Genomic DNA, 22712 nt, shown 5'->3' on the forward strand with positions numbered 1-22712 from the left:
CAGGTTTTGTAGATTGGAAGTTAAGTGTCTGCCTTTAATAAATCCGATTTGGTCTTATGATATTACAGAAGGAAACACTTTCTCTATCTTTCTAGCAGAACTTTTGAGAGTAGCTTAACATCATTATTCTGAAGTGAGATTGGTCTCTATGATGCACATTGTAATAAGTCCTTATTTTTCTTAGGAAAGACAGTAATTAATGCTTGGCAAAATGTTTGAGGTGGAATGTTATTGTCTCTTGCTTCTGTAACTGTTGCTAATTAAAGGGGACCTAACTTAATTGAACATTTTTTATAAAATTTGGCAGGGAAGCCATCAGGGCCTGCTACTTTTGCCACTCTGAAGTGAGTTTATACCATCTGGTAATTCTGAGAGTGTCAGAGGTTCATCCAATTCCTCTGCACTGAGAGTATCTAGCTGTGCTATCTGTAATGCATTGAAAAATGCATTAGATTATGTCTTTTCTTCTTTAAATGTAACAGAATATAAGGACTTATAGGAGTCTCTAAATATGTGCATTATATTTTTATAGCCAATGATTTCGTCTCCCTCTGAATTGGTATTGCTAACTTCCTGGTTTTGGATTTCTTGAGCTAAGATCTTATTAGCCTCTGTGTTCATAGTAATGATGTTGCGATTTAAAATAAGTTGTTCCATTTCTTTTGTTGTGAAGAGGTTGAGGTCTGAATGCAAAGCTGTCTTTTTCTATAGAATATGGGAACCTGCCGTGTTCTTAAACAATTCTGGTAGTTTCACTGATTAACTCTGATGCCTTCTTCGTTTCCAATTTATTTTTTATGGGAGCAATATGAAATGTCTGTCCTCTTAAAAATACCTTCAGAGTTTCCCAGAGTATTCCTGCAGAGACCTCTGAGGATGTATTTGTCTTTAAAAAAAATCAAATTTATTTGATATAAATTCTGTACAGTTCTTGTCATTTAATAAAAAATGAGTTTTAGGTGCCAGCTGCGAGATGTGTATGTGGGGCATAATGATTTGAGCTCCATGAGATAATAATAGCGTTGTACTTGCAAAATTTGATCGTGGCCAAAAAATTGTTATCTATGAAGAAATAATCAATTCTTGAATAACTATGATGTATGGTGAGAAGAAGGGATATGCTTTTGAGTTTGGATTTAGAAATCACCAAGGTTCTGATAAGTTATTATCAATTACAAACTGTGTAATTGTTTTTGCAGTGTTAGGCTGGGTTTATACTTCATGTGATGCATGCTCCAGTGGATGCCACTGCTACGCAAGCATTTTACTGTTTATACTTGCTTGCGTACTTTACGTAAATCTGGAAGAATCCACCAGGTGGCAGTGCAAGGTATTATCACAGTGAGAACAGGTTCAGTTTCACCGTGTTGTGAATTGCCTGAAACACCCATTAAATTCTGATGACACCTTACTGCAATATCTCTTTCAAGGATGTTTAATGATTAAATCCATCAATCCAGGGATGTGCCCCTTTCCAGCTAGTATTGGGCACAAGGCAAAAACAATCCCTACACGGGGCATCAGCTCATCGCAAGGTGAATACAAGCACTCACATACACTAGCGTCATTTTAGTGTCACCAAATCTGCATATCTTTGGAAGGAATCCGGAGCACACTGTAGAAACCCAGCAGGAAAACATGCAAATATAGGCAGGGAATACGAGCGATGTGACTCCCTGTGAGACAGCAGTGCTACCGCTCTGCCATGGTCCCAATGTGTGTGTAATTATTAACAGCATTCATTATTTAAACTAAACTAACGATTTATCTTTAAAATGTAACATACATACTTTAATGCATTTCGTCATGAAAGTAATATCAAGTATAAATCTAACAATTTTAAAGTTGCAGAGAGTTTGAATATCATACATTAATGTGTTCTGTGTGGTGATCTATTGCTGTTTGCCGCTGCTGCCAGGTCAGGAGTAAGCCCCAGGAAAAATAAAAGACGGCACAAAAGATGGTATGTGAGACTTTTAAAATGTATCCTATCATTATGATCGGGAATATGTAATGCTTGAATATAAAAGCACCATGAATGCATCTGTGTGTCGGCATTTTGCTTCACCACATTGAACCATTCATCAAACATTGAAACACGTACACACTGTGGCAGTAGGGGGCAGTAGTGCACCCTTGAACCCTCAGGTATGACTCCAAACACCCGGTAAAAGTCCACGACCTTTTTATTATTTTCCACAGTGCACCAAGCACCTTCCACACTACTCACAAATCACTATCCACTAATAATAAACACAATAACCTCTCCTCCTCGCCCAGACACTTTGCTCCTCTCCCACCCAGCACAGCTCAGTGTCTGGACTGAGGCAGCGTCCTTTTATAGCCCCTGACCCGGAGGTGTTCCTGTCCCAGCAGTCCACAGTTCCTTATTCCTTCCGGGTCAGGGCAATCAGTCTATTACTTCAACCCGGGAGCACGCCATACCTTCCTGTCACGTGACCGTGACGTACTCCCGGGTCATAAGGCACAACAGAGCCCATAAGTCCCCCCACAGCGACTCCTGGTGGCGCCCAAGGTATCCAGCAGGGCTGTGTATAAACACCACAGAGTCCATAAGGCCCTGCTGGACCTCGGGGCATGATCCCGCTGTCGGGAGAGCTCCTCCTGTCGGCCTGGGGGTGCGGACCGGCCTCGGAAGCCGGCAGTCTTCCACAACACGTACATCGATTATACTAGTATCCGCATAGAGGCTTTCTGTCACATGTAGATAGTAAACAGATACTCTGACAACATGTTCCGACTTTTATCACACTGCACCCCCCGACTTTTTGCTGGTACTGCAAATCGTGCATGCGTTGTGTTAATTTCTGAGGACCTGCTCAGAGGATGTGTCAAATGAACGTTGCAACGCGTGGCCATGATGATTGTGCGTATGCGTTCTTAGCGTGAAGTGTAAACGAGCCCTTAAATGTCATCGACCCAGTGGCTGAAGGTCTGGATTTAAACACATTTAAAGTCTCTGGCCATTATAATTTTATGAGTGTTCACATTAGGAATGGATGCAACTACGCTTTGGATGAAGTCTCTCTCTTCCACATTGGGTGTGTAGATATTTAACAAAATCACTTTACAATTAAATAAATACGATTAAATATAACGATCACATATTGCCCTTTAGAATCAGATACTATATCTGATACTACAAATTAAATTGTTCTATTTCTTAAAATTACCACACCTTTAGCTTTTTCTTTGTATGACTGGAGTGGAATATTTGACCTGTCCAATCTCTTTGCAGCCGAAACTGATCCTTGCTTAATAAGTGGGTCTCCTGTAAAAATACTGTCCTTGCATTTAGACCTGTTAGATGAGAGAATACTTTCTTTCTCTATAATTTGTGATTAAGACCTTTGACATTCCAGCTTACAAAGTTTACTGTTTGGTCATAGAGACATTGCTTCTGAACTTTTGATGACATTTTGTAGTCATGAATTAAGGCAGGACATTATTACATAAGATAACTTTAAACTTAATTTTCAATTTTGCCAGGAGTTATTGCTATGAAACTTATTGCTGTGTTGACACTTACAATTGTGGTGGTTAAAAGGATAATTTAGAAATAGCTTGCTCTCTTTCTCTCCCCCCTCAGCTTCCCCCACCCCCTGTTTTGCCTCCCCACATTAAGCTAGACCCCACTTCCAAAAGTCCCAGCCCTCTGACATACCTCGAGACAGAGAACGTCCAAAACAAAACAAGCCCCACAGAAGCGGCATAGAAGGATTAAAGTAGAGATATCTATTGGAAGTACAGTGCAGATACTATAAACCAAGGGTATGATGTTAAACAGTCCCCTTTGGGGAGAAAAATAAATTATTATAATTGTAATTAAAATGTAAAAATAGCAGAGAAGGAAATAGAGTGTGTAATTACATCCAAAGACTCATTGTGATTGGACCAAATTACAGGTAAAATCTTCTTTGCTTGCCAGGACACACTGTTACTTACAGTTGTTATTTCAAAAAGTGTTGGGATCAATTTTCCTAGTTCTTTTTTTGCTTCATCCGGAGAACTAAAAATGTAGGACTTGCCTTGAATATCCGCTCTCAATTTAGCAGTGTACAAGAGGCTGTATCTGATTTTGGCTTTCCGTAAGCACCATTTAATGCTTCAAAATGCGGCATATTTTGCAGCTGTTGAAGGTGAGAAATCAGGGAAAATGCGAATATGGTTATTATCAAACATAATTTCTTGTTTCAGTCTGAGAAGTGACATCAAATTTAATTTAATTGTAAATTTGTCGGAACGTACTATGAGGCTTCTAGGTTTTGAGGCATTCGATGCACGCATGCGGTAAGCTACTGATATGTTGGTGTCTGATTTAAAATCCTTTCCGATTATTCTATGAATTTCACTGGGTTTGAAGTTTCACAGTTTTCAGGGAGACCTTTGATTCTGATATTATTTCTTCTGTATCCATCTTCCAGTGCAGCTAGTCTGTCCCAAAGCAGTTCACATTTGGAATTTTCAGCCATTACTTTTTCATCAGTAGTAGATGCCATTTGTTCAACTGTTTCAATACAAGTCATAAACGTTTGCTTAATGTCTTCAAACTGAGCACCAAGTGCTCTGAATTTGTTCTGAAACTTACTCGCATTTTCCTGTATTTTTTCCTCAATTTTTTTTAGCATGCATTTATAGGTTGCTTCAAATTGATTGCTTGAACGTTCCTTCTCGTCTTTAATATCCTGAAGCAGCTTCTTGTTTGTCCTGTTTATGTCCTTTATATCTTCTTATATCCCCCCCAGAGCAGTAGTTATTGTTGTGATCAATACCTTCAGCTCGGACAGTTCTGTTCAGTCTTCTCTGTGCTCTGCACTCCTGGTTGGAGTCGGTGCCGCTGACTGTCAGGGGGTAGTTGACAGTGGTAAGGTGCTCATGCTCAGTTCCGATGAAACTCATGGAATCAACGATTTCTTCTGGCCTGATTCACTTACAGTTTTACACCCATTTCCTCTCTTGGCTAGAGCCGATGCTGCAGCGTCAAGTTCCCAAATATCTATTTTTATGCCTGTTTGTTCCAGGTCAGTCCCTGGCAAGGCTGTACCTTGAACTTGAGGCCTGTTTAAACTTAGGTGAAGCTTTAGCTGTCAATTCTATTTCTTTCTTAGCTTTTTTCTGCTACTCATGCTTATATATACTTGCTTTTATTTTAATTAAAGTCCTTCAGGTTTAGTAAGTATAGGATACCTTGGGAAGAAAGTTTAAAAAATAAAAAAGAAAAGGTAAAATAACACTGCTGCTAACAGAGTTGTGCTTCAGACATCTAACTCCCAAAACGGACGAGATTGTTAAGGAACAAATACAGATGGTTGTTTGATTTAACACAATGCCATTAGTATGTAGTGTGTAAAATATCTTTGTTTATGTCTGGCTCTTAAAACTCAGAATTCTGTCTTTTATATAAGCAAGAACTTGCTAAAATGTATTTAAATAGAGAAGTATAGACATTTAGAACAAATGTATCATTTACAGGAGTATTTCTTATTTAACCTTAATTTGAGTAGGCAGTCATAGAGAATGTGTTAACAGTCTTCCGTGGCTAGCTGGCTCTGTATCACAATGGTTTAACATCTGAGTACTCTGTTGTTGGACTAAATCAGACTTTCCAGCCGTTGTCTGAGCAAAGCTAACTTGATAAGGCAGAAGAGCCATAATCTTAACAACAAATGAAATAGACACCTGTTTTCTTTGTTATGCCAAGAGACTTTAGTTCTGGTGATATACTGCTTTTTTTTCTTGAAAGTTGTTTAAACCAGATAGATAATTCAGCATTAAATGCCAAGTTAACAGCTTTTTTTCTCTAAAGCTTGAGTGTTTTGTTGTTGATTACCTTCCCTAACTCTGTGTAGGTATGTGTTTTTGGAAGCGCTATTAAATCACAGAAGACTATGAGATTAAAGGTTCTACATTTTTGGGGAGCACATTCCTTGCTACAAAATACATTGCTTTCCTTGTTTTCTTAAACATTAAATTTCAGTTTTGGAAATTGCATGGGCTGCATTAGTGGCTTTTTATTGATTCTGTTTTTTGGCGGGGTGCTTTAAAAGCAGTCAGTCTTTAGTTTGGTTAGGCTGTGATCAGGATTATTTTGGTGGAGTTATTCTTAAGCAGAATATGTTTTTTTTCTGAAAAATACATGCTTGTGTCTTATTAGTCATTGTTAGCAGAGAGATCATTAGCATGGTTTTCATTTAGGGCTTTAAGTTTGTGCTTGAAGTGTTATCTTGTGTTCTGTTCCATTTATGGTAATATGGGTGGAACTGCAGAAGACCTTCAGCATGCAATCAAATCCTCCTTAAGCAATATTAAACTGCCAGCAATTATGCTGAACTCATTTTGCACTTATGGGGTACCTTTAGAGACTGAAACAGGATGTGAATGACCACATTTTTTTTTATCTTGGTTTTAAAGACTTCGCCTGTTCTCCTATTTCACTTTTAACTGTTGTTACAAAAACCTTTAACTATTATTTGGGTCTTAAACATTTTTTTGCTGCTATGTTGTCTTATTAGATATTGTTCTTTTTTATAGCCAGATCTCTTAAGTTATAAAAATTGTAGTTTTAGAAGATTATATCCACTCAATATTATGTGCATTCAACCATAAGCAGAAGTTTGGTTTCCTTTTCAAATGCTAATTCTTTTTAGCTTTGCTTTTGACATGTCTGCAGTTGCATTGTTCTTAAAGGACTGTTTTTTGCACTTCAGCCAGCAGGTAAAAAGTGCTGTGAAGTGGGAATAATTAAAAAAGACAGTGCCATGGAAGTTTTTTTAATTAATACATTACCTTGAAAGGGTAGTAAACACAATATTGCATGATGCATAACAATTTGCCGGTCCATCTTAGCAATAATTTTGCTGATTAAGTTATTAAGTTAAGTTATTAAGTCAGCTTGTGGAAATGAACCCCCCAATCTTGCAGGGAACCTACACTGTGCTTCACGGTTGCCATTTATCATTATCCAGCCTATCACTGGACAAACTGCCTTCTGTTAGAGCTAAATAGTTAATATTTTGACTCATCAGTCCAGAGCACCTTCTGCCATTTTTCTGACCCTCAGTCCTTGTGTTTTCATTTGTTGGTGAGTTGTTTGGTTTTATTTCCTCATAGTAGAATTACTTTTTGCCCACAGCTCTTCCATGAAGGCCAATAGTGACAAGACCTGTCCAGACTGTGAATGGGTGTACTAGGGTTCCAGTGATTTCTGTCAGTTCTGAGCTGTGTGAGATATCTTTCAGTTTTCGATGGGAAATGAGCTTGATACATTTCACCATCACTGCAGTCAGTTCCTTTGGCCAACCATTGTGTTGCCAGCCCTTAACCTTACCTGTATGTTTTTACTTATGTAGAAGAGCTTTGATAGCATATCTGGAAAACCTGTCTGCTGCAAAATTCCTGCTTGAGCGAGACCTTGAAATTCAAGTTGACCACCTTGTGTCATGTCACTATGCTCACTTTTCATATTTTTTAAGATTCGCAGGTTAAACAGGCCCATATACACAACTTCACCTTTTCTGTATCATTGTTCCTTGACCTGTTTTTTTTTTTCCTTTACACAGCTCTTTCTGGTGCAGTTAATCACTTTGTTTCAGTCTACATATTATGTCACTGATCATTAACAGCTGTTTGTTATACTGGTTTCATCTGGCTGTTGGCTATACTGTATGCCTACAAAATTCTGTTTTTAACTAGACAATGGTCTATTAATATATTAGTTTCTTTCTTTAATGCCCTTCAAGTATCTTATTGCATTGCTTCAGCTTTTGTTAAAGGAATATTTAAAACTCTAAAATTTTCTCAGTTCTATTGACACAGTAAAACAGAACACATAAAATAACCATTGTCACAGTAAGACCCAGGAAACATCAAAGGTTTGGGGCAGCCAGGTTTATAATATCCCTGGCTGCAAAATGGGTACTTTTTCATGAGTAGTGAATGGTACAACATCCAAAACAGAACTGATTTGATAGTGAGAACATGGCAGCATTAAAGGTCAGTACGTGACGTCTTCGGGACCGGAAGTGATGTCATCAGGACCGTCAGTGACATCTTTAATGGTACCGGTGCCGGAAGTGGTGTCATCAATAGCAGAATTTCCCATAGATGGTCTATAGCGGATTGAGAGAGAGAGTTAGTGCAGCTCGCCACCCCCTGGTCTGGTGTGGTACTGCTATTGTTCAGGCCCTCTAGCTGCCTCCTAATTGCACGTGTGTGACACCATCTAATTGAAATGTTCGTGTAAGACACCAAAAGTACCTTATGACCTAGTGGTGCACACTGTATCATTTTTGCTATGGTTGAAAACATCAGGAAGCCGTCTTCGTTACTTTTTGCAAAAGAGATGGCACGTATTGGGGAGTAGGTGTACTGTTTTCTCTTGCAACACAGAACCACAAACCTCCTTCCTAGCTTTTGAAACATTTTATGATTGTATCTTTGGACTTTGAAGAGGAGCCACCCCCCAACCCTTTGCTATCCAAAATTGTTTTGAGATTTGATTGCTACCTTGAACTTTGAAGAGGGCCATTGCCCAACCAACTTGAACTTTTATGAACCTAATAAGAAGCTTATAAATCAGAGTATGGTTATTTGTTCCACTTCAGACACTGGTGATAATAGTAATAAAATAGCCTTGAACAAAATAAGTGCATGCTTTGGGCACCAAGGGAAACAGAGTACTACAGAGATTTTAAAAGCATGGGAAAACTTTCAGTTATGGATAAAAGTTACAATTAAGCAACAATAAGTATTATCTTTTGATCCATGTATGTTGAAATGTATTTTTTTAAAGTTATCGAAAACAATGGAATTGTAGACATTTTGTTTCATACAAATAATGATGTTTCTTTAATAGAACATCTTTTTAAATATTATCCACCAACATCAGTTTCTCTAAGAAGAGGATTTTGAAAATCAGTAGTGTGACAAATGTAATAGCTTTTTTTATTAGGCTGTATTATAGAGCTTGGTTTGACAGCCTTTGCAATGGCAGTATTTAGTCAATGGAGATCTTAGTTTTCTTTGGTTTGTCTTTATATAATTTTTCTTTTATGTTCATGAAAATGTTTCAAAAGGTAATATAAAAGTCTAGTTAGGCATGCATTCAATGTGGAACTAAAGGAACTAGGAAGAATAGCTCTTTGAATATTTATTTTTTATTGTCAAATCTTGTCTTTCATTATTTTATTGTACAATCGGTCCTGTATATTTGTGGGAGTTTAGTTCCAGTGCCCCCTCTGTATAAAAAATCCATTGATGCTGAAGTCCCATATGTAAAATAAAACAAAACTGTGTAATATTTGTATATAAGCTACGCATATCCTCCTGTATACTATAATCTCTAGATTACTAATTATACCAAATACAATGTAAATGCTATGTAAATAAATGGTAGACAGTACTGTATTGTTTAGCGAATAATAACAAGGAACATGTTCGCAGCAATGTAACATTTTCTTTCTTTCAACACTTAGATTATTTTCATTTAACGATCTGAAGGAGAAATACTAAAAATACAATTATATACAGAAACTAGTACTAGGGTGTTGTACCGTGTTAGCCATGAATGTAGAGAAGAGCCAAGCAAAATGACACCTTTTATTGGCTAACTAAAGATTACAATATGCAAGCTTTCGAGGCAACTCAGGCCCCTTCTTCAGGCAAGATTGCATTACATTTCAAAATTACATCTTGCCTGAAGAAGGGGCCAGAGTTACCTCGAAAGCTTGCATATTGTAATCTTTTTAGTTAGCCAATAAAAGGTGTCATTTTGCTTGGCTCTTCTATACAGAAACTAGAATTATAAATAGATAAATTATACATTTATTCTCTCTCACACACACTGTGTTAACACAAGTGTTGCTTTGAAAGACACTCAGTATTACTGCAACAACCCTGTGGGAAAGAGAGATGGAGGAATAGAAATAGCCTCTTTAATCTGATAGCTACTTTGTCCTTTGGCAACCTCATGCATGCCACCCAGGTACCACACTATACAGGTCAGATGCAGCCTACATGCACAGAGTTGTTCTGACTCTCTGCGAGCTGACACAAGCCTAGGGTCCAATTCCAGTACTCACTTGGTTTTTAGCAGCCAGATGATGTGATGAAGGTGCTCTCTAAGTACTGTGTCCACACAGTTCCAGCTGCTGAGGTTGCTACAATACTAATGTCTGGACCTGTGGAGGTTGACGACTGAGAATCTTCCAGCATTGAATGCTGAGGCTTGACAGTTACAGATATTTTACTTAGAAACATTGTTTTAGGCAGCTTGTTTTTCTTTTACTTTATATCATCAAATCACTTTTGCAGTGGTTTTGGCCATGTTGTTATCCCTCGAGTAGATGCGAGGCTACTGCAGGGAATGCCACATCACTTAATTTGTGAGGATTCAGCAAAGTCCTAACCATGTGATATATTCAAATTTTGCTTTTTAAATCTTTTCATTTTTTAATTTTTTTTACTTTTGATCTGTTATTGCTTGAACCCACAGATGCCGAACCTGTGGATATAGAGGGCTGTATAATCCATACAGTTTCCATTTTCAAAGATTTTGTGTGTGCAATTTATGTATTTTTATTTCTTGTTCAGTTCTTATTTTTTATCTATTACAATAAAGATTTTGTATATAAATTAGCTGACTCAAATCATTCTTTTAAAAAACAACTTAAACTAATTTGTTCAGGAATATAATCTGGCATTCTATCCCTTCCTTTCACTTTAATTCTATGTCCTGGTGCTCAGGATGATTTGCATTTGTATCATGACTTATGTATAGGATGATATGTCGAACAAATGAAATTTATTTGTCTTCAGGGGGAAATTTGGCTCTTTACAGAAGCACTTTAAATAAATAAGTAATTCTGTTATTCTAATTCAAACCTTTGTGTTTTCCCTATTTATCTTTATTTAGTCTTTTATGTTCATATTATTTTGTATTTTTCCCTTTTATTTATTCTGAAACTCTGTGAAAGGCTTTGAGCATGTGAAAGGTGGTATATAAATAAAGCATTATTATTATCACTTTAAATTATTAAAATGGTCCTTATGAAAAGAACTACTCACTATTAAAGTATAAAAACATTGGGCCAACTGCAGCATCTAAACTGGATTAGGTCTGAAAGTATATGCAAATCAATTATACAGTGATATATACTATAACCATCATCATTTTAAATTATATACATTTTTGGTCCTACCACCCACCCTCAGTTAAGACCTTTACTCAGTACTTTATATAATTTAATAAAAACTCTGCTACTGACATATATAGGTGCTCAGAAATCTTGGAATACTGTTCTGCTTACTGTGTCAAAATCCTGCTCAGTGAAGCTTGGTATATATAGTATTCATTTTTGCTGTGTTGATCTCTTGGCCTAAATGTTTGTGAGGCTCAGTTCTAGGCTGATGACCAACCTGTTACAGCACTTAATTGATACAGTGATCCCCCAGTATATCGCTATTGTGCCTCCACTACATCGTGGATTTATTAATACTATTATTATTACCAGGGAGCTTGGCCCCCTGCTTGCTTCACTCACCCACCCCTGGGTTTGGTTTACCGGATCAACAATTTAAAGAGATTGTTATTTTCATGGGAATTGTTACATATTCATTATTTTCATTTTTACTTTCAAACTTTTGTAAAAGCAATATTTGTCCTGTTATTTCCTGCCCCTGGGTGTGGTTAAATCTCTTTCTTGCGACACTTATAACTCTGCTCGCGTTGTGAAGATTGGATCTGAACGCACGGTAAAGAGATGCGATCAGTTCAGCTGGTGTCTTGCTGCTGCTGCTTGCCAGCTGTGTGTTGTGCTTGTTGCACTTTGCGTCAGTCACTTAAAAGCCTGTACAGCAGTTGTCCTTTTGCCACTTCGCGTCTCTGCTGCTCGCTTTGTGAAGGGGGAGAGCTGAACGCACACTAAGCAGAAGTGGATGGATCAGCTACTGGCTTTGTGCTGCTTCTACCAAGATGCCTATTCTGCTTGTCGCTCTGCGCATTCTGAAGGAGGAGGAGTGGGGGTTGTGAGGGTTGTGATTGAAGTGCTCGGATCATCTGCTGGCTTTCTGCAGCTGCTGCTGGCAAGCTGTGTGTTCTGCTTATCGTTGTTTTAAGAGCTGGGAGCACCTGAAGTTCGTCTGCCAAAAGCATTCCAACAACTGCTAGGTTAGATGTCAGTGAACTTGTTTTAAATTGTTTGTAAGTCGGGCGTAACGTCTAGTCTTGCGTGTCGTCAAAGTGTCTGTCCAAGATGATCTGGTCTCGATCGCTTCTTTCAAACCCGACCCGCCCAGAGGCACGCTACAATCTGCGCATCAATCATTTAAAAGCCTGTATAGTAGCTGTTCTTCTGTCTCACTGCCTTGTCTTGCATGACGTTAAAATGTTTTATAATAGAGAAATGTTACTCATATCCTTAGCCCGACATCCACATATCATATGTGTTTACAAAGTGTGTTTTAATAAGTTTACATGTGTTTAAAGTGCGTAGGATGGGTATTTTAAGGCTTAAACTATATAAAAAAAGTTTATTTATATGGTCTTTCTATATCACGGATTTTCACCTATCGCTGAAGGGTCTGGAACGTAACTTCCGCGATAGGCGGGGGATCACTGTATATCTTATTTTTATTAACTTTTTCTCACTATGATAAATATGATACCATAGTACTGTATGCTAACTTAGTAGCTATCCATAAGAGCTCTAGCCAGACTGTATCAATTTTCCATTAACTATAACCTTTTTGTTTTTACCATATACCTCTCTGATAAATTTATATTTTAGTTTTTAATTTATAAAACACCATTTATGATACTGGGTTTTAAAAATTGTCATTAACTTCTTATCTCCTTCTAGTGTCTACCATTTCAGCATTTGTATTTTTATTTGTGTTCTGTGTGTTTCAACTGAATGTATTAATTACTGTGTATAGCTGTTACTGTACTGTAATACTTATTGCTTGGTGAACCACTTTGCGATGGTGCATATACTGGTAATACAATAACAATCCATTGTTTTACATTTGTGTAATACAGTCTCCTTAAATTCTGTCTGCTTTTGTATTGTCAGTCATTTATTGTGTTGTCAAGTTGTGTGCCTTAATCGATTTGTGTGCCTTAATTGATTTGCTTGCCTTCAGTGTGATAGGTGTCAGACAATATTTTTCATCTACATTTTGATTGCCATTCTGTCTAATTTCTTTCTGTTACAGAACTGACCAGGGTATGCCTAAGCAATGTGCAGCATTTATCTAAACTAAACTGAATGAAGAGGTTCTGTAACACTGTAGTTTGTATTCCTTTGGTTATCTTCAGCCCTTATCCATTCTTGTAGACTACCTAAGGTATTCAACACATTTTCTGGTTGAATATGTGCAAGATAAAGCCAAGTCAAAAATTTTAAGAAAGTCAACCCAGCAACTTCTTAGTCCAGAACAAAGTGTAGTAACCCTGAAAATATATGCATATTAAAATGTGTGTGCATGAAAAAAATCTAATTTTATGTATTAATAGTGCCCTCCATAATGTTTAGGACAAAGGCACATTTTTCCTTGATGTTCCTCCAGTGCTTGATAGTTTAAAAATACTATCCAAACCATTGAGACATGATTAAAGTGCACATTTCAGACTTTAATTTAATTAGCATACATTCAGGTACACCATGTAGAAATTACAACACTTTTTTTTTTACATGGTCCCCCCATTTCATGGCACCGTAATGTTTGGGCCAAGCAATGGTAGGCATTTTATAGCAGTCATATTTAGTACTTTATTGCCTATCCTTTGCATGCAATGACTGCTTCTGATCTTTGATTCATACACCAGGTACTGTGTATCTTCTCTGGTTATGCTCTGCCAAGACTCTAATGCAGCCATCTTTAGCTCTTGTTTGTTTCTGGGGCTTGTCCCCTTAAGTTTTCTCTTCAGTATTCAAAATTTATTATGCAATGGCCATCAATAGTTACATCATCAATGAACTAAGTGTTCCAGTACCTGTTGTAGCCATACATGCACAAGCCATAACACCGTCACCACCATGTGTAAAAGAAGAGGTTGCATACTTTAAATCTCAGGCAGTTCCTTTTCATCTCCACACTCTGCTCTTGTCATCTCTCTGATAGAGGTTAATCTTTGTCTCTTCTACAAGACCTTTTTCCAGAATTTTGCAGGGTCTTTTAAGTATTGTTTTGCAAACTGTAATCTGGCCATCCAGTTTTTTGTGGCTAACTAGTGGTTTGCATCTTGCAGTGTGACCTTTGTATTTCTGTACATGAAGTCTTCTGCAGATAGTAGCATCTGACACATTTACATTTGTCCCCATGAAGAATGTGAAATAGTGAAGCTCTTCCTTGGCCTACTAGTCCCTTTGTGATTAGTGATCTTACTAGGGTGTTTTTGTTCTTAATGATATTCCAGATAGTTCATTTAAGTAATTCTAAGGTCCTTGTGGCCAACTATTGGCAGAGTTAATACTGACTCCCTGAAACCTTGAACTGGATTATGGTGTGAGAGATGGGTGATTTGCTCTTACTCTTTTGTGTTCACTGTAGTTTTGGACAATGTGCTCTTCATGTTATCACCATGTTCATCATTCTATAGTAGAATTATTCATCTCTTTATGTATTTATTAGGAATAAAAAGTGTCATCTTATCTGTTCTGTATTGTAACAAAATTAAAAAATTAAATTTTGCATTCTTTACTATCTGTGTTCGCTTGGTTTTATGACAATAGAATTCCCCAGTCATGTTCATGCTCAAAATCTTTTGATCACCCCTTGTCCTTTATGCATCTCAGCATCACCCACATACTGTATTTAATTTGACCACTGTTCTGAGCCTTTGGTTATATAGGAATTTCAGATGCCAGTGTCTTAATAGTGAGTTAATATATGAAGTTCAGGTTGGTTTTGTTCTTTTTTCTTTTTCTTTAGTTTAGTTTATTTAACTTTGGGTCATGTTACCTCAATCCCCTTTTTTTTCTTCTTCAACCTGTTGTTTTTCTTGTGCTTGTACTTTGTGCATCCACTGATCTACCTCCATACTGTTGTCCCCTTTATTTTTTGTCATATTATTTTAGGTTGTAAGTCAGCGGTTTCCACAGAACAGCATCGGTGCAGTTGGAAGTGCCATGTTTCTCAGATTTATCAACCCTGCTATTGTTTCCCCTTATGAAGCAGGAATTTTGGAAAAGAAGCCTCATCCCAGGATTGAAAGAGGCCTAAAGCTTATGTCTAAAGTAATTAAAACATGCTTTGAATTATTTTATGCCATAGAGTGTATGGTAACTGTTTTTAGAGAATTTTATAAATTAAACTTTTTTAATAGTTACGTAAATCTGAATCTCTACAACTATTAACCCTGATAACAGTATTTTCTGTTTAATGTCAAGTGTACATTAAAAAAATGTACTTCGTATTTGAATGTCTCCCAAAGGCTAGTGACAGTAGTACAATAACATCCACAGACACACAAAGCAATTGAATTTAACTATGTTCTATGTATTAAAAACATTATTATTGTATCTAAAAATGCTATTATCCTTATTTTTCTTCCCTCAGATTCTTCAAAGCATTGCTAATCATGTTGTATTTACAAAAGAAGAACATATGAGGCCTTTCAATGACTTTGTTAAAAGTAATTTTGATGCAGCAAGAAGGTATATTTTGAAATGCTTTGTCGCTTCAGCAAATATTTCTTTGTCCTGTGATAAGTGGTCTTATATCTTAAAAGTTTGTTTCACAGACTGCCTTTTTAAATGTACTAACTGAATTATTTTTGATGTAATTTGTGTAATAATGTTTTTAGTATTTTTTTTCAGATAGAGTAATTAAGAATGTATTATTTTTTACCATGCTGTATATATTAATAAGTCTTTTCACAACTCAGGAACATTGTTTTCTGGAACAAATGAGTTCCTGTACCATATAGACCCTGAGCCACTTGTTATTCTTGGCTACTTTTGTGTGTTGTGTTCTCAACGCAGAATAGGACCTGTAAATTTTATGTAAATATGTGACTTGTGAAGTGAGGCACATTCGGGAGTTCATAGGGGTGATTATTGTTTCAGTGCAGTGCATGGTATGGTTCACCATGGACATGGGTATGAAGAGTGATGTGGTGTGATCAGAAATTCACAGAGGATCCCCTCATCATATTGCTTTGAACCATTTGTGACTTCATGGGGCAAGAATATTGCTTAGATGCAGTGCATAGCATGGCACACAAAGGAGGAGCCTTTGAAGAGCGATGCTGTACAAAGTGTGGCACAATTAGGAGTTCTTGGGGGACATCCTGCCTTTTTGCTTTGCTGCAGCAGGCTAGAAAGGTTGCTATGAAGTGTGATATGGTGCGAAGTGCAGCACTCCATATTCATCAGTGACTCCCATGAAGTTGAAACTAGTAACAGATTTATGAGATGGTGCCAGTGCTTGTGTTCAACAAGTCAGAACAATTCATCGCTCAAGCTTCACTCACAATAGTTCTTGGTTGAATTTATTGTAGTTTTAGCTTCCTGAAGTAGGACCCAAAAAAGTACTAGGAACTGCAAATGGCTAGGTTACCTGCATTGGGAATGTTACAAAAGTTCCTGAGTTTCTATAAGCTTCCTTTTTCCTGAAAAAAAGTTCCTGTGGTGGGAAAGTACCTAATGTGATCTCCATTTATAAGTTTGTTTATTTATTTATTTATTGATTGATTGATTTTTTTCTGGCAAGGTTGCCACCTGACAGTTGCTTTTTTTTTAAAATTACTTTCAGATTCTTCCTTGACATTGCATCAGACTGCCCAGCTACTGACACAGTTAATCACAGCTTGTCATTTATCAGTGATGGGAATGTGTTGGCATTGCACCGCTTGCTGTGGAACAATCAAGAGAAAATAGGGCAGTATTTGTCCAGTAACCGGTGAGTTTTTTTTTTTTTTCCTCAGCAGAGTAAAAATATAGATATGGTCATTCATTTCAGAGCTTTCATGTTAATGCACTAAAGGGATGTTTGGGTCAGAGTTTTCTTAATGTTATAAGCAGAAGATACTGTTTTGTTTTGTGATGATCCATGCTATCTTAGAAAACACTATGTTATTTTGACTAATATGGAAGTCTTGGTTTTGGTTTTTTTTGTACACATTTTGTCTTACATTTTAAATGCTATTTTCAGGGATCACAAGGCAGTAGGAAGACGGCCTTTTGATAAAATGGCCACTCTGTTGGCATACCTTGGCCCACCTGAGCACAAGCCTGTTGCAGACACACACTGGTCTAGTCTCAATCTTACTAGCTCCAAGTTTGAAGAGTTCATGACAAGGTGGGGGCTCATAAATCTAAAAATAAAGTTTAATACCTTATAACTAATTTAAATGTATTTTAAAGAATTCTTACTTTTTCTGAATGTATGTTGTTTTTTGGTTAGTGAAGAAATTTAGAACAGTATACATAGATACACCTACTATATATTAGTGGATACTTGTATACTGTGTAAGTGATGTATATGTTTCTTTTAAATTAAATGCCCAGTAATTATGTCATGAAGCCATCAGTGTTTAATAAAGTTAATCTTTAAGAGTTAATATTAATAAAACTCGCTCTTAAGTATAATATACATATTTAGGAAAGTATGTTAATGAAAAAAAAGTGATATTGTTTCAGCAAATCAAAATATTTGATGTCAAGAATAGGCTGTAATGATAGGCTGTACTTTAACTCTCACGTTCACTTATGGGGGAACCATGACTGAACCAGGCGGGGTGGTGGCTCTGAGACTAGGGATCTGCACTGGTAATCGGAAGGTTGCCGTGTTCAAATCCCGTAAATGCCAAAAGGGACTCTGCTCTGTTGGGCCCTTGAGCAAGGCCTTTAACCTGCAATTGCTGAGTGGTTTCAGTAGTGAGAAAGTGCTATATAAATGCAAAGAATTGTTATTAACCCTGTGGCTGCAGGTTTTTGTACTAAACCATTTGTCCTCTTAATTGGATTCCTACCCTAAATAAGCAAGCCAGCATTTCCTGGTTTCTGTGTTTTTTGTTGTTTTTTTTTTTTTTTGCATCCATCCACAAATTACAATATTTTTAATGAAAGCAGAAATTCATATATGTTAGATGGGTAAGAATATTTTAAGGTTCTAGTTATTTAGATAATTATTTACTAATAGTACATAAGTAGTAACACTAAAGTAGAATCATTTATGTTAATTGCGTCCCTGCTCAACATTAATTGTTGTTATTCAGATACAATTAAAAACTGAATCCATAGAAGAAGTGAATTAAAAAAAACAACAACAAAGTAAAAATTTAAAGATGCCAAAAAATACATCTTAATGTCCTGTAAATGTAAATCTGACACTACTGCACTTTTCTAAATTAAAAAAACAGGTCAGCTAAATAGTTGAAAAACTGGTCGGAACATAAACCTGCAGCTTGAAAGGGTCACCATGACTGAACTTGAGAACCTTTGCTTTAACCTACATACAGTAGTATATATTTCATGCAAATTGTTTTGAACATTGTATATAAATTACATGGATTATAACTAGTTTCTAGTAGTATTTTTGACCTTGTTTTCTTAAGTAGTACTTGTACAGGACAAACTACAATTAATTTCATTAAAGTACCATTTTACAATTATTTTCTTTGCAGATATTCTTTGAGCAGTTTGTATTTGTTTCCTTTCAGAGGTGTTCAAATAGTGCCATTTTATTTTTGAAACATGCTGCTTTAAATAACAAACATAATCTTTTCTAATGTATTTCACTGTGCGGAAAATTAAAATTGACAACTGAATCATATAAGTTTATTTTGTTTGGAAACTACTGTTATCTTTAATGCAGTGATTTGCCCAACCCACAACCATGCTATAGTGATGAAAGCATCTGTGCTACCAATCACTTTGCCCTAGTAATTAAATACTGCTATCTATTCTGCAGCTATATTGTCAGGTTCTAGTTTGTTCTGTCTGTGACATGCCACATGTTTATATCTAATTTTTAATATATGCTTTTGCATAATGCAGAGTATTTCAAAAATAAGTCAATGCTTATGGAAATTTGTTTTTTTCTTGTAGCTGACTAAATTGGAAATGAAATTGAAAAGACTGAAACATTTCCAACCATGAAGTAAACTTTCTTGTTTGCTCCAAAGTCAATATCAATGACATATCAATTAACACTAAAAGAAAGGAAAAGAAACTATAAGCATTAACATTTATTTGAATCACTGTGAATGTTTATTACTATTTGCTTGTTTGCTGCCATTGCAATAGAGTTTCTGTTCATAAAGTAAAAACTCCTGGAACTAGGCTAAAAGCTTTGCTCTGGATCCTGGAATTAGTGGAAAGGCATTATTAGTGTCACATACAGTTGGTCGTTCGCATATGCAGATTCAACCAACTGCGGATCGAAAATATTCAAGCAAAAAAAAAAAATCACAAAATTCCCTAAAACAAAACTTAAATATGCTGCACACCGAGCACTAAACTGAATCCCTACAAATGAAGTGATTTGTAGATATGCCCTGCTGTAGTCTCTCCCCTAACTGAGTAATCACAACATTCCTTAGGCGGTTGTAAATTGTCCAAGAGGATGGGAATCGTAGAGGAGCTGGTTATGAAGCAACCCTGTGAGCAGCAGTTAAAGAGGGTGTTGTGGGCAAAGCATTCAGAGCATTTTGCTCATGCTTGATTGCTATTACAGGTCATCGGGCATGATGCTTGGTCGCTGGCAAGTCTAAGATTTGGACCCTGGACTTGAATTGACTAACAGAGAACCTGGGCAAACATTGTGGCATGCAGGTTGCCTCTGACCCGCGTAGTGATGTTGGAGCCTAACAACCATGCATGAGGTTACAAAGGGACAAACCAGCCAGGAGGATGTGGTGCTGCTGAAAACCTGAGCAGCATGGCAGAAACAGCACTGAAGTAATTGAGCAGTCATGTTTAGGGCCACTCATTAGTGTAAAGAGATGATTTAAAGTATACAGGAGTATGTGTGTAGAATATATGCAAATATTATGCAGTTCCATTTTATTTTATATAAAGAAGTTATGCATCTGCAGATTTTGGTATCTCTGGGGATTCCTGGAACCAATCACCCGCTGATACAGAGGGCCAGCCTTCTTGTTTAAAGAAGAACAGTTTTATGTCTTTTAATAGCAAAAAGTTCTCTTTCATTAGAACAATCTAGATGAGAACAGGCCATTCAGCCCAACAAAGCTTGCCAGTCCTATCGACTTAATTCTTCTAAAAAAAACATCAAGTCAAGTTTTGAAAGTCCCTAAAGTCTTACTGTCTACCAAGTTACTTGGTAGCTTATTCCAAGTGTCTGTGGTTCTCTGTGTAAGAAAAAACTTCCAAATGTTTGTGCAAAATTTCCCCTTAACATGTTTCCAACTGTCTTCATGTTTTCTTGATGAACTCATTTTAAGGTAATAGCTGTTTCGATCCACTGTACTAATTCCCTTCATAATTTTAAACACTTCAATCATGTCACCTCTTAATCTTTTTTGCTTAAACTGAAAATGCTCAACTCTTTTAATCATTCTACATAATTCATCACCTGTAGCCTTGGAATGAGCCTGGTTGCTCTTCTCTGGACCTTTTCTAGTGGTGCTATATCCCTTTTGTAGCCTGGAGACCAAAGCTGCACACAGTACTCCAGATGATGCCTCACCAGTGCAGTTCATGTTGGAGCTTAAAAAAAAAAATTAATTGTGAAATACGATAGGGGACAATCAGGCCATGCATGGCATAGCTCAAGTCACTTTGCTGAATCTTAGGATTTGAGCTCTTCCACCAGCTCAATAATAGACCACCAATCCACTTTTTATTGCTGATTTATTCAAAAAAATTTTTTTTTTTTTTTATACACAAAGTACCCACATGAAACAGTACTTTTTGCTATTGAAAGATAAAAAAATGTTACTGTTAATATAGTTTCCTGATATGAGCAGATAGAGTCCACCCCAGTAGTATTAGATTCATTGTAAGAATCTTCCCCGGTTGGGACAGCAGTCTATTGTAAAATCCACATATATGCATATCCCACATAATCATAATCCACTCAACCCAACGTGCAACGTGGTTTAAAAGTGTGGTAGCTAGAACAAAACCACAAAAAGAAGGAAAATGGGACAAATCCACATAATTTGTCCCTGGACTGTATTTTGATCCTAGAAACCTTGAGCTATGAGGAAGCAACCATAATCAATTGTCACTTTAATCTATCCTTTGTCTGTAATAGCAAGTATATATCTATCCATTTTCGAAATTGGTCTGTTTCAGAGTGTTATTGTGTGGAAGTCTGTCTTGGCAGAATCAATTTTAAAAGATAAGTTTGATATTTTGAAGATGATCTTCTTTTTTCACAGTTAATAATATGTTTTCATTTGCTCCAGGGATCGCTTTTTAAGTGAAGCTTTTGTTATGAATTTTACAATTTTGCCCCATTAAGCACTAAAAAAAGCCATAAATCTTAATACATCTGTCCACTTTGAAGTAGAAAATGTTGATATTTATTGTTTTATTTTTCTGGGCGTTTAGAGAAATGCACAGATGCATGTACCCATAACTCCAAAAATTGTGTTATTTCATAAATCTGTTGCCAACATGCAGCCTTTACAGTAACATGGGTGCCTTTATCTTCTATCAAAGAGGTGTGGAATACAGTGCAACCACAGGCAATCCATAACCGCAAACATACTATGTACAAACTGTAAATTTACTTTAATTTGGTTTAGTGAAGATACTTTTTTAAAATAATGTGAGTGAACAGATGGAGCGGTGGTTAGTTTTCCTGTGTCAGTATATTCCAGCTTGGTCGTATTCAGTTTTTGCAGTTTTCTCATATCTTTTGTGATGGTGCAGGTAAGGTCCACACTCCGGGTCGCTCTAGGGAACCTCTTGAACCCGTTGCCACCAAAAACATACCCGAGGGTGAGCCAGCAGATTAGGACACAACACACAAACATAGCTAGGGGTAGGTGCAAAAAGTACCTTGTTGCTTTTATTAAAACAATCCAAACAGTGTCCAACAGTGCAATGCAAACATTCCATAATAAATAAATTATCCAATAAAAGTAAGTGAAGGTTTAGGTTAAAAACAAACAAATAAATAATCCATTGAAACAAGGTTAAAATCTCATAGGCAGGAGTCTGTCCTTTAAAATCAAGTCCCTGGTGCTTCCCCTTTAATATGGACAGCTAGGGTCTAGCAGCCTAGAGAGACATCAAACCAACAGGAAGAGACACTCTTCTGTCCTGCTTGTGGTATTCCATGGGATGCCACCGAGCCTCCACTCTCTGACTCCAGCTACCTTCCTGGAATTAACACAGTGAGTTCTCGTGAGTAAGTTGGTTGATACTGCTTCCAGGCTGCTCAGCTGGAGCAACCTACAACCCCCTCAAGCAGCAGCCATAGGCTTCTCTGCCAGGACTTCATTCCCATCTGCCTGCTTCTTTTCCTCTAGCATTGGCTTGCTTACTCGCTCCTGCCCTTTTACTCTCTGTCCATTAAACTCCATAATTTCTCTTTCTCTTTTTCGTTCCCCTTTCTTCATGCTGCTCCCCTTTTATATGCCTCCATGAGTGCAGCACCTCAATTGTGCACTGCAGAAAGCCGATGAAGCAATTAAGACAGCACCCTCACTTTCAGGTGCATCTCGCCTCAACTACCTTACCAACCTCCCACAGCTCTGCGAGGACAGACGC

General features: G+C 37.0%; 1 protein-coding gene across 3 annotated transcripts in view; it reads left to right on the plus strand.

Moving 5' to 3' along the window:
* nf1a (neurofibromin 1a) overlaps window positions 1-22712 on the plus strand; it is a 405866-nt gene that overhangs the window by 192229 nt on the left and 190925 nt on the right. For all 3 annotated transcript variants that reach the window (XM_039756663.1, XM_039756665.1, XM_039756666.1), the window contains 4 exons: window positions 15099-15257; window positions 15580-15677; window positions 16777-16923; window positions 17176-17322. In XM_039756663.1, the coding sequence (XP_039612597.1) occupies window positions 15099-15257; window positions 15580-15677; window positions 16777-16923; window positions 17176-17322 (551 nt within the window). The remainder of the gene's footprint in view (window positions 1-15098; window positions 15258-15579; window positions 15678-16776; window positions 16924-17175; window positions 17323-22712) is intronic.

Source organism: Polypterus senegalus, chromosome 6, assembly GCF_016835505.1.
Source record: "Polypterus senegalus isolate Bchr_013 chromosome 6, ASM1683550v1, whole genome shotgun sequence".
In the NCBI taxonomy this organism is placed as follows: Eukaryota; Metazoa; Chordata; class Cladistia; order Polypteriformes; family Polypteridae; genus Polypterus; species Polypterus senegalus.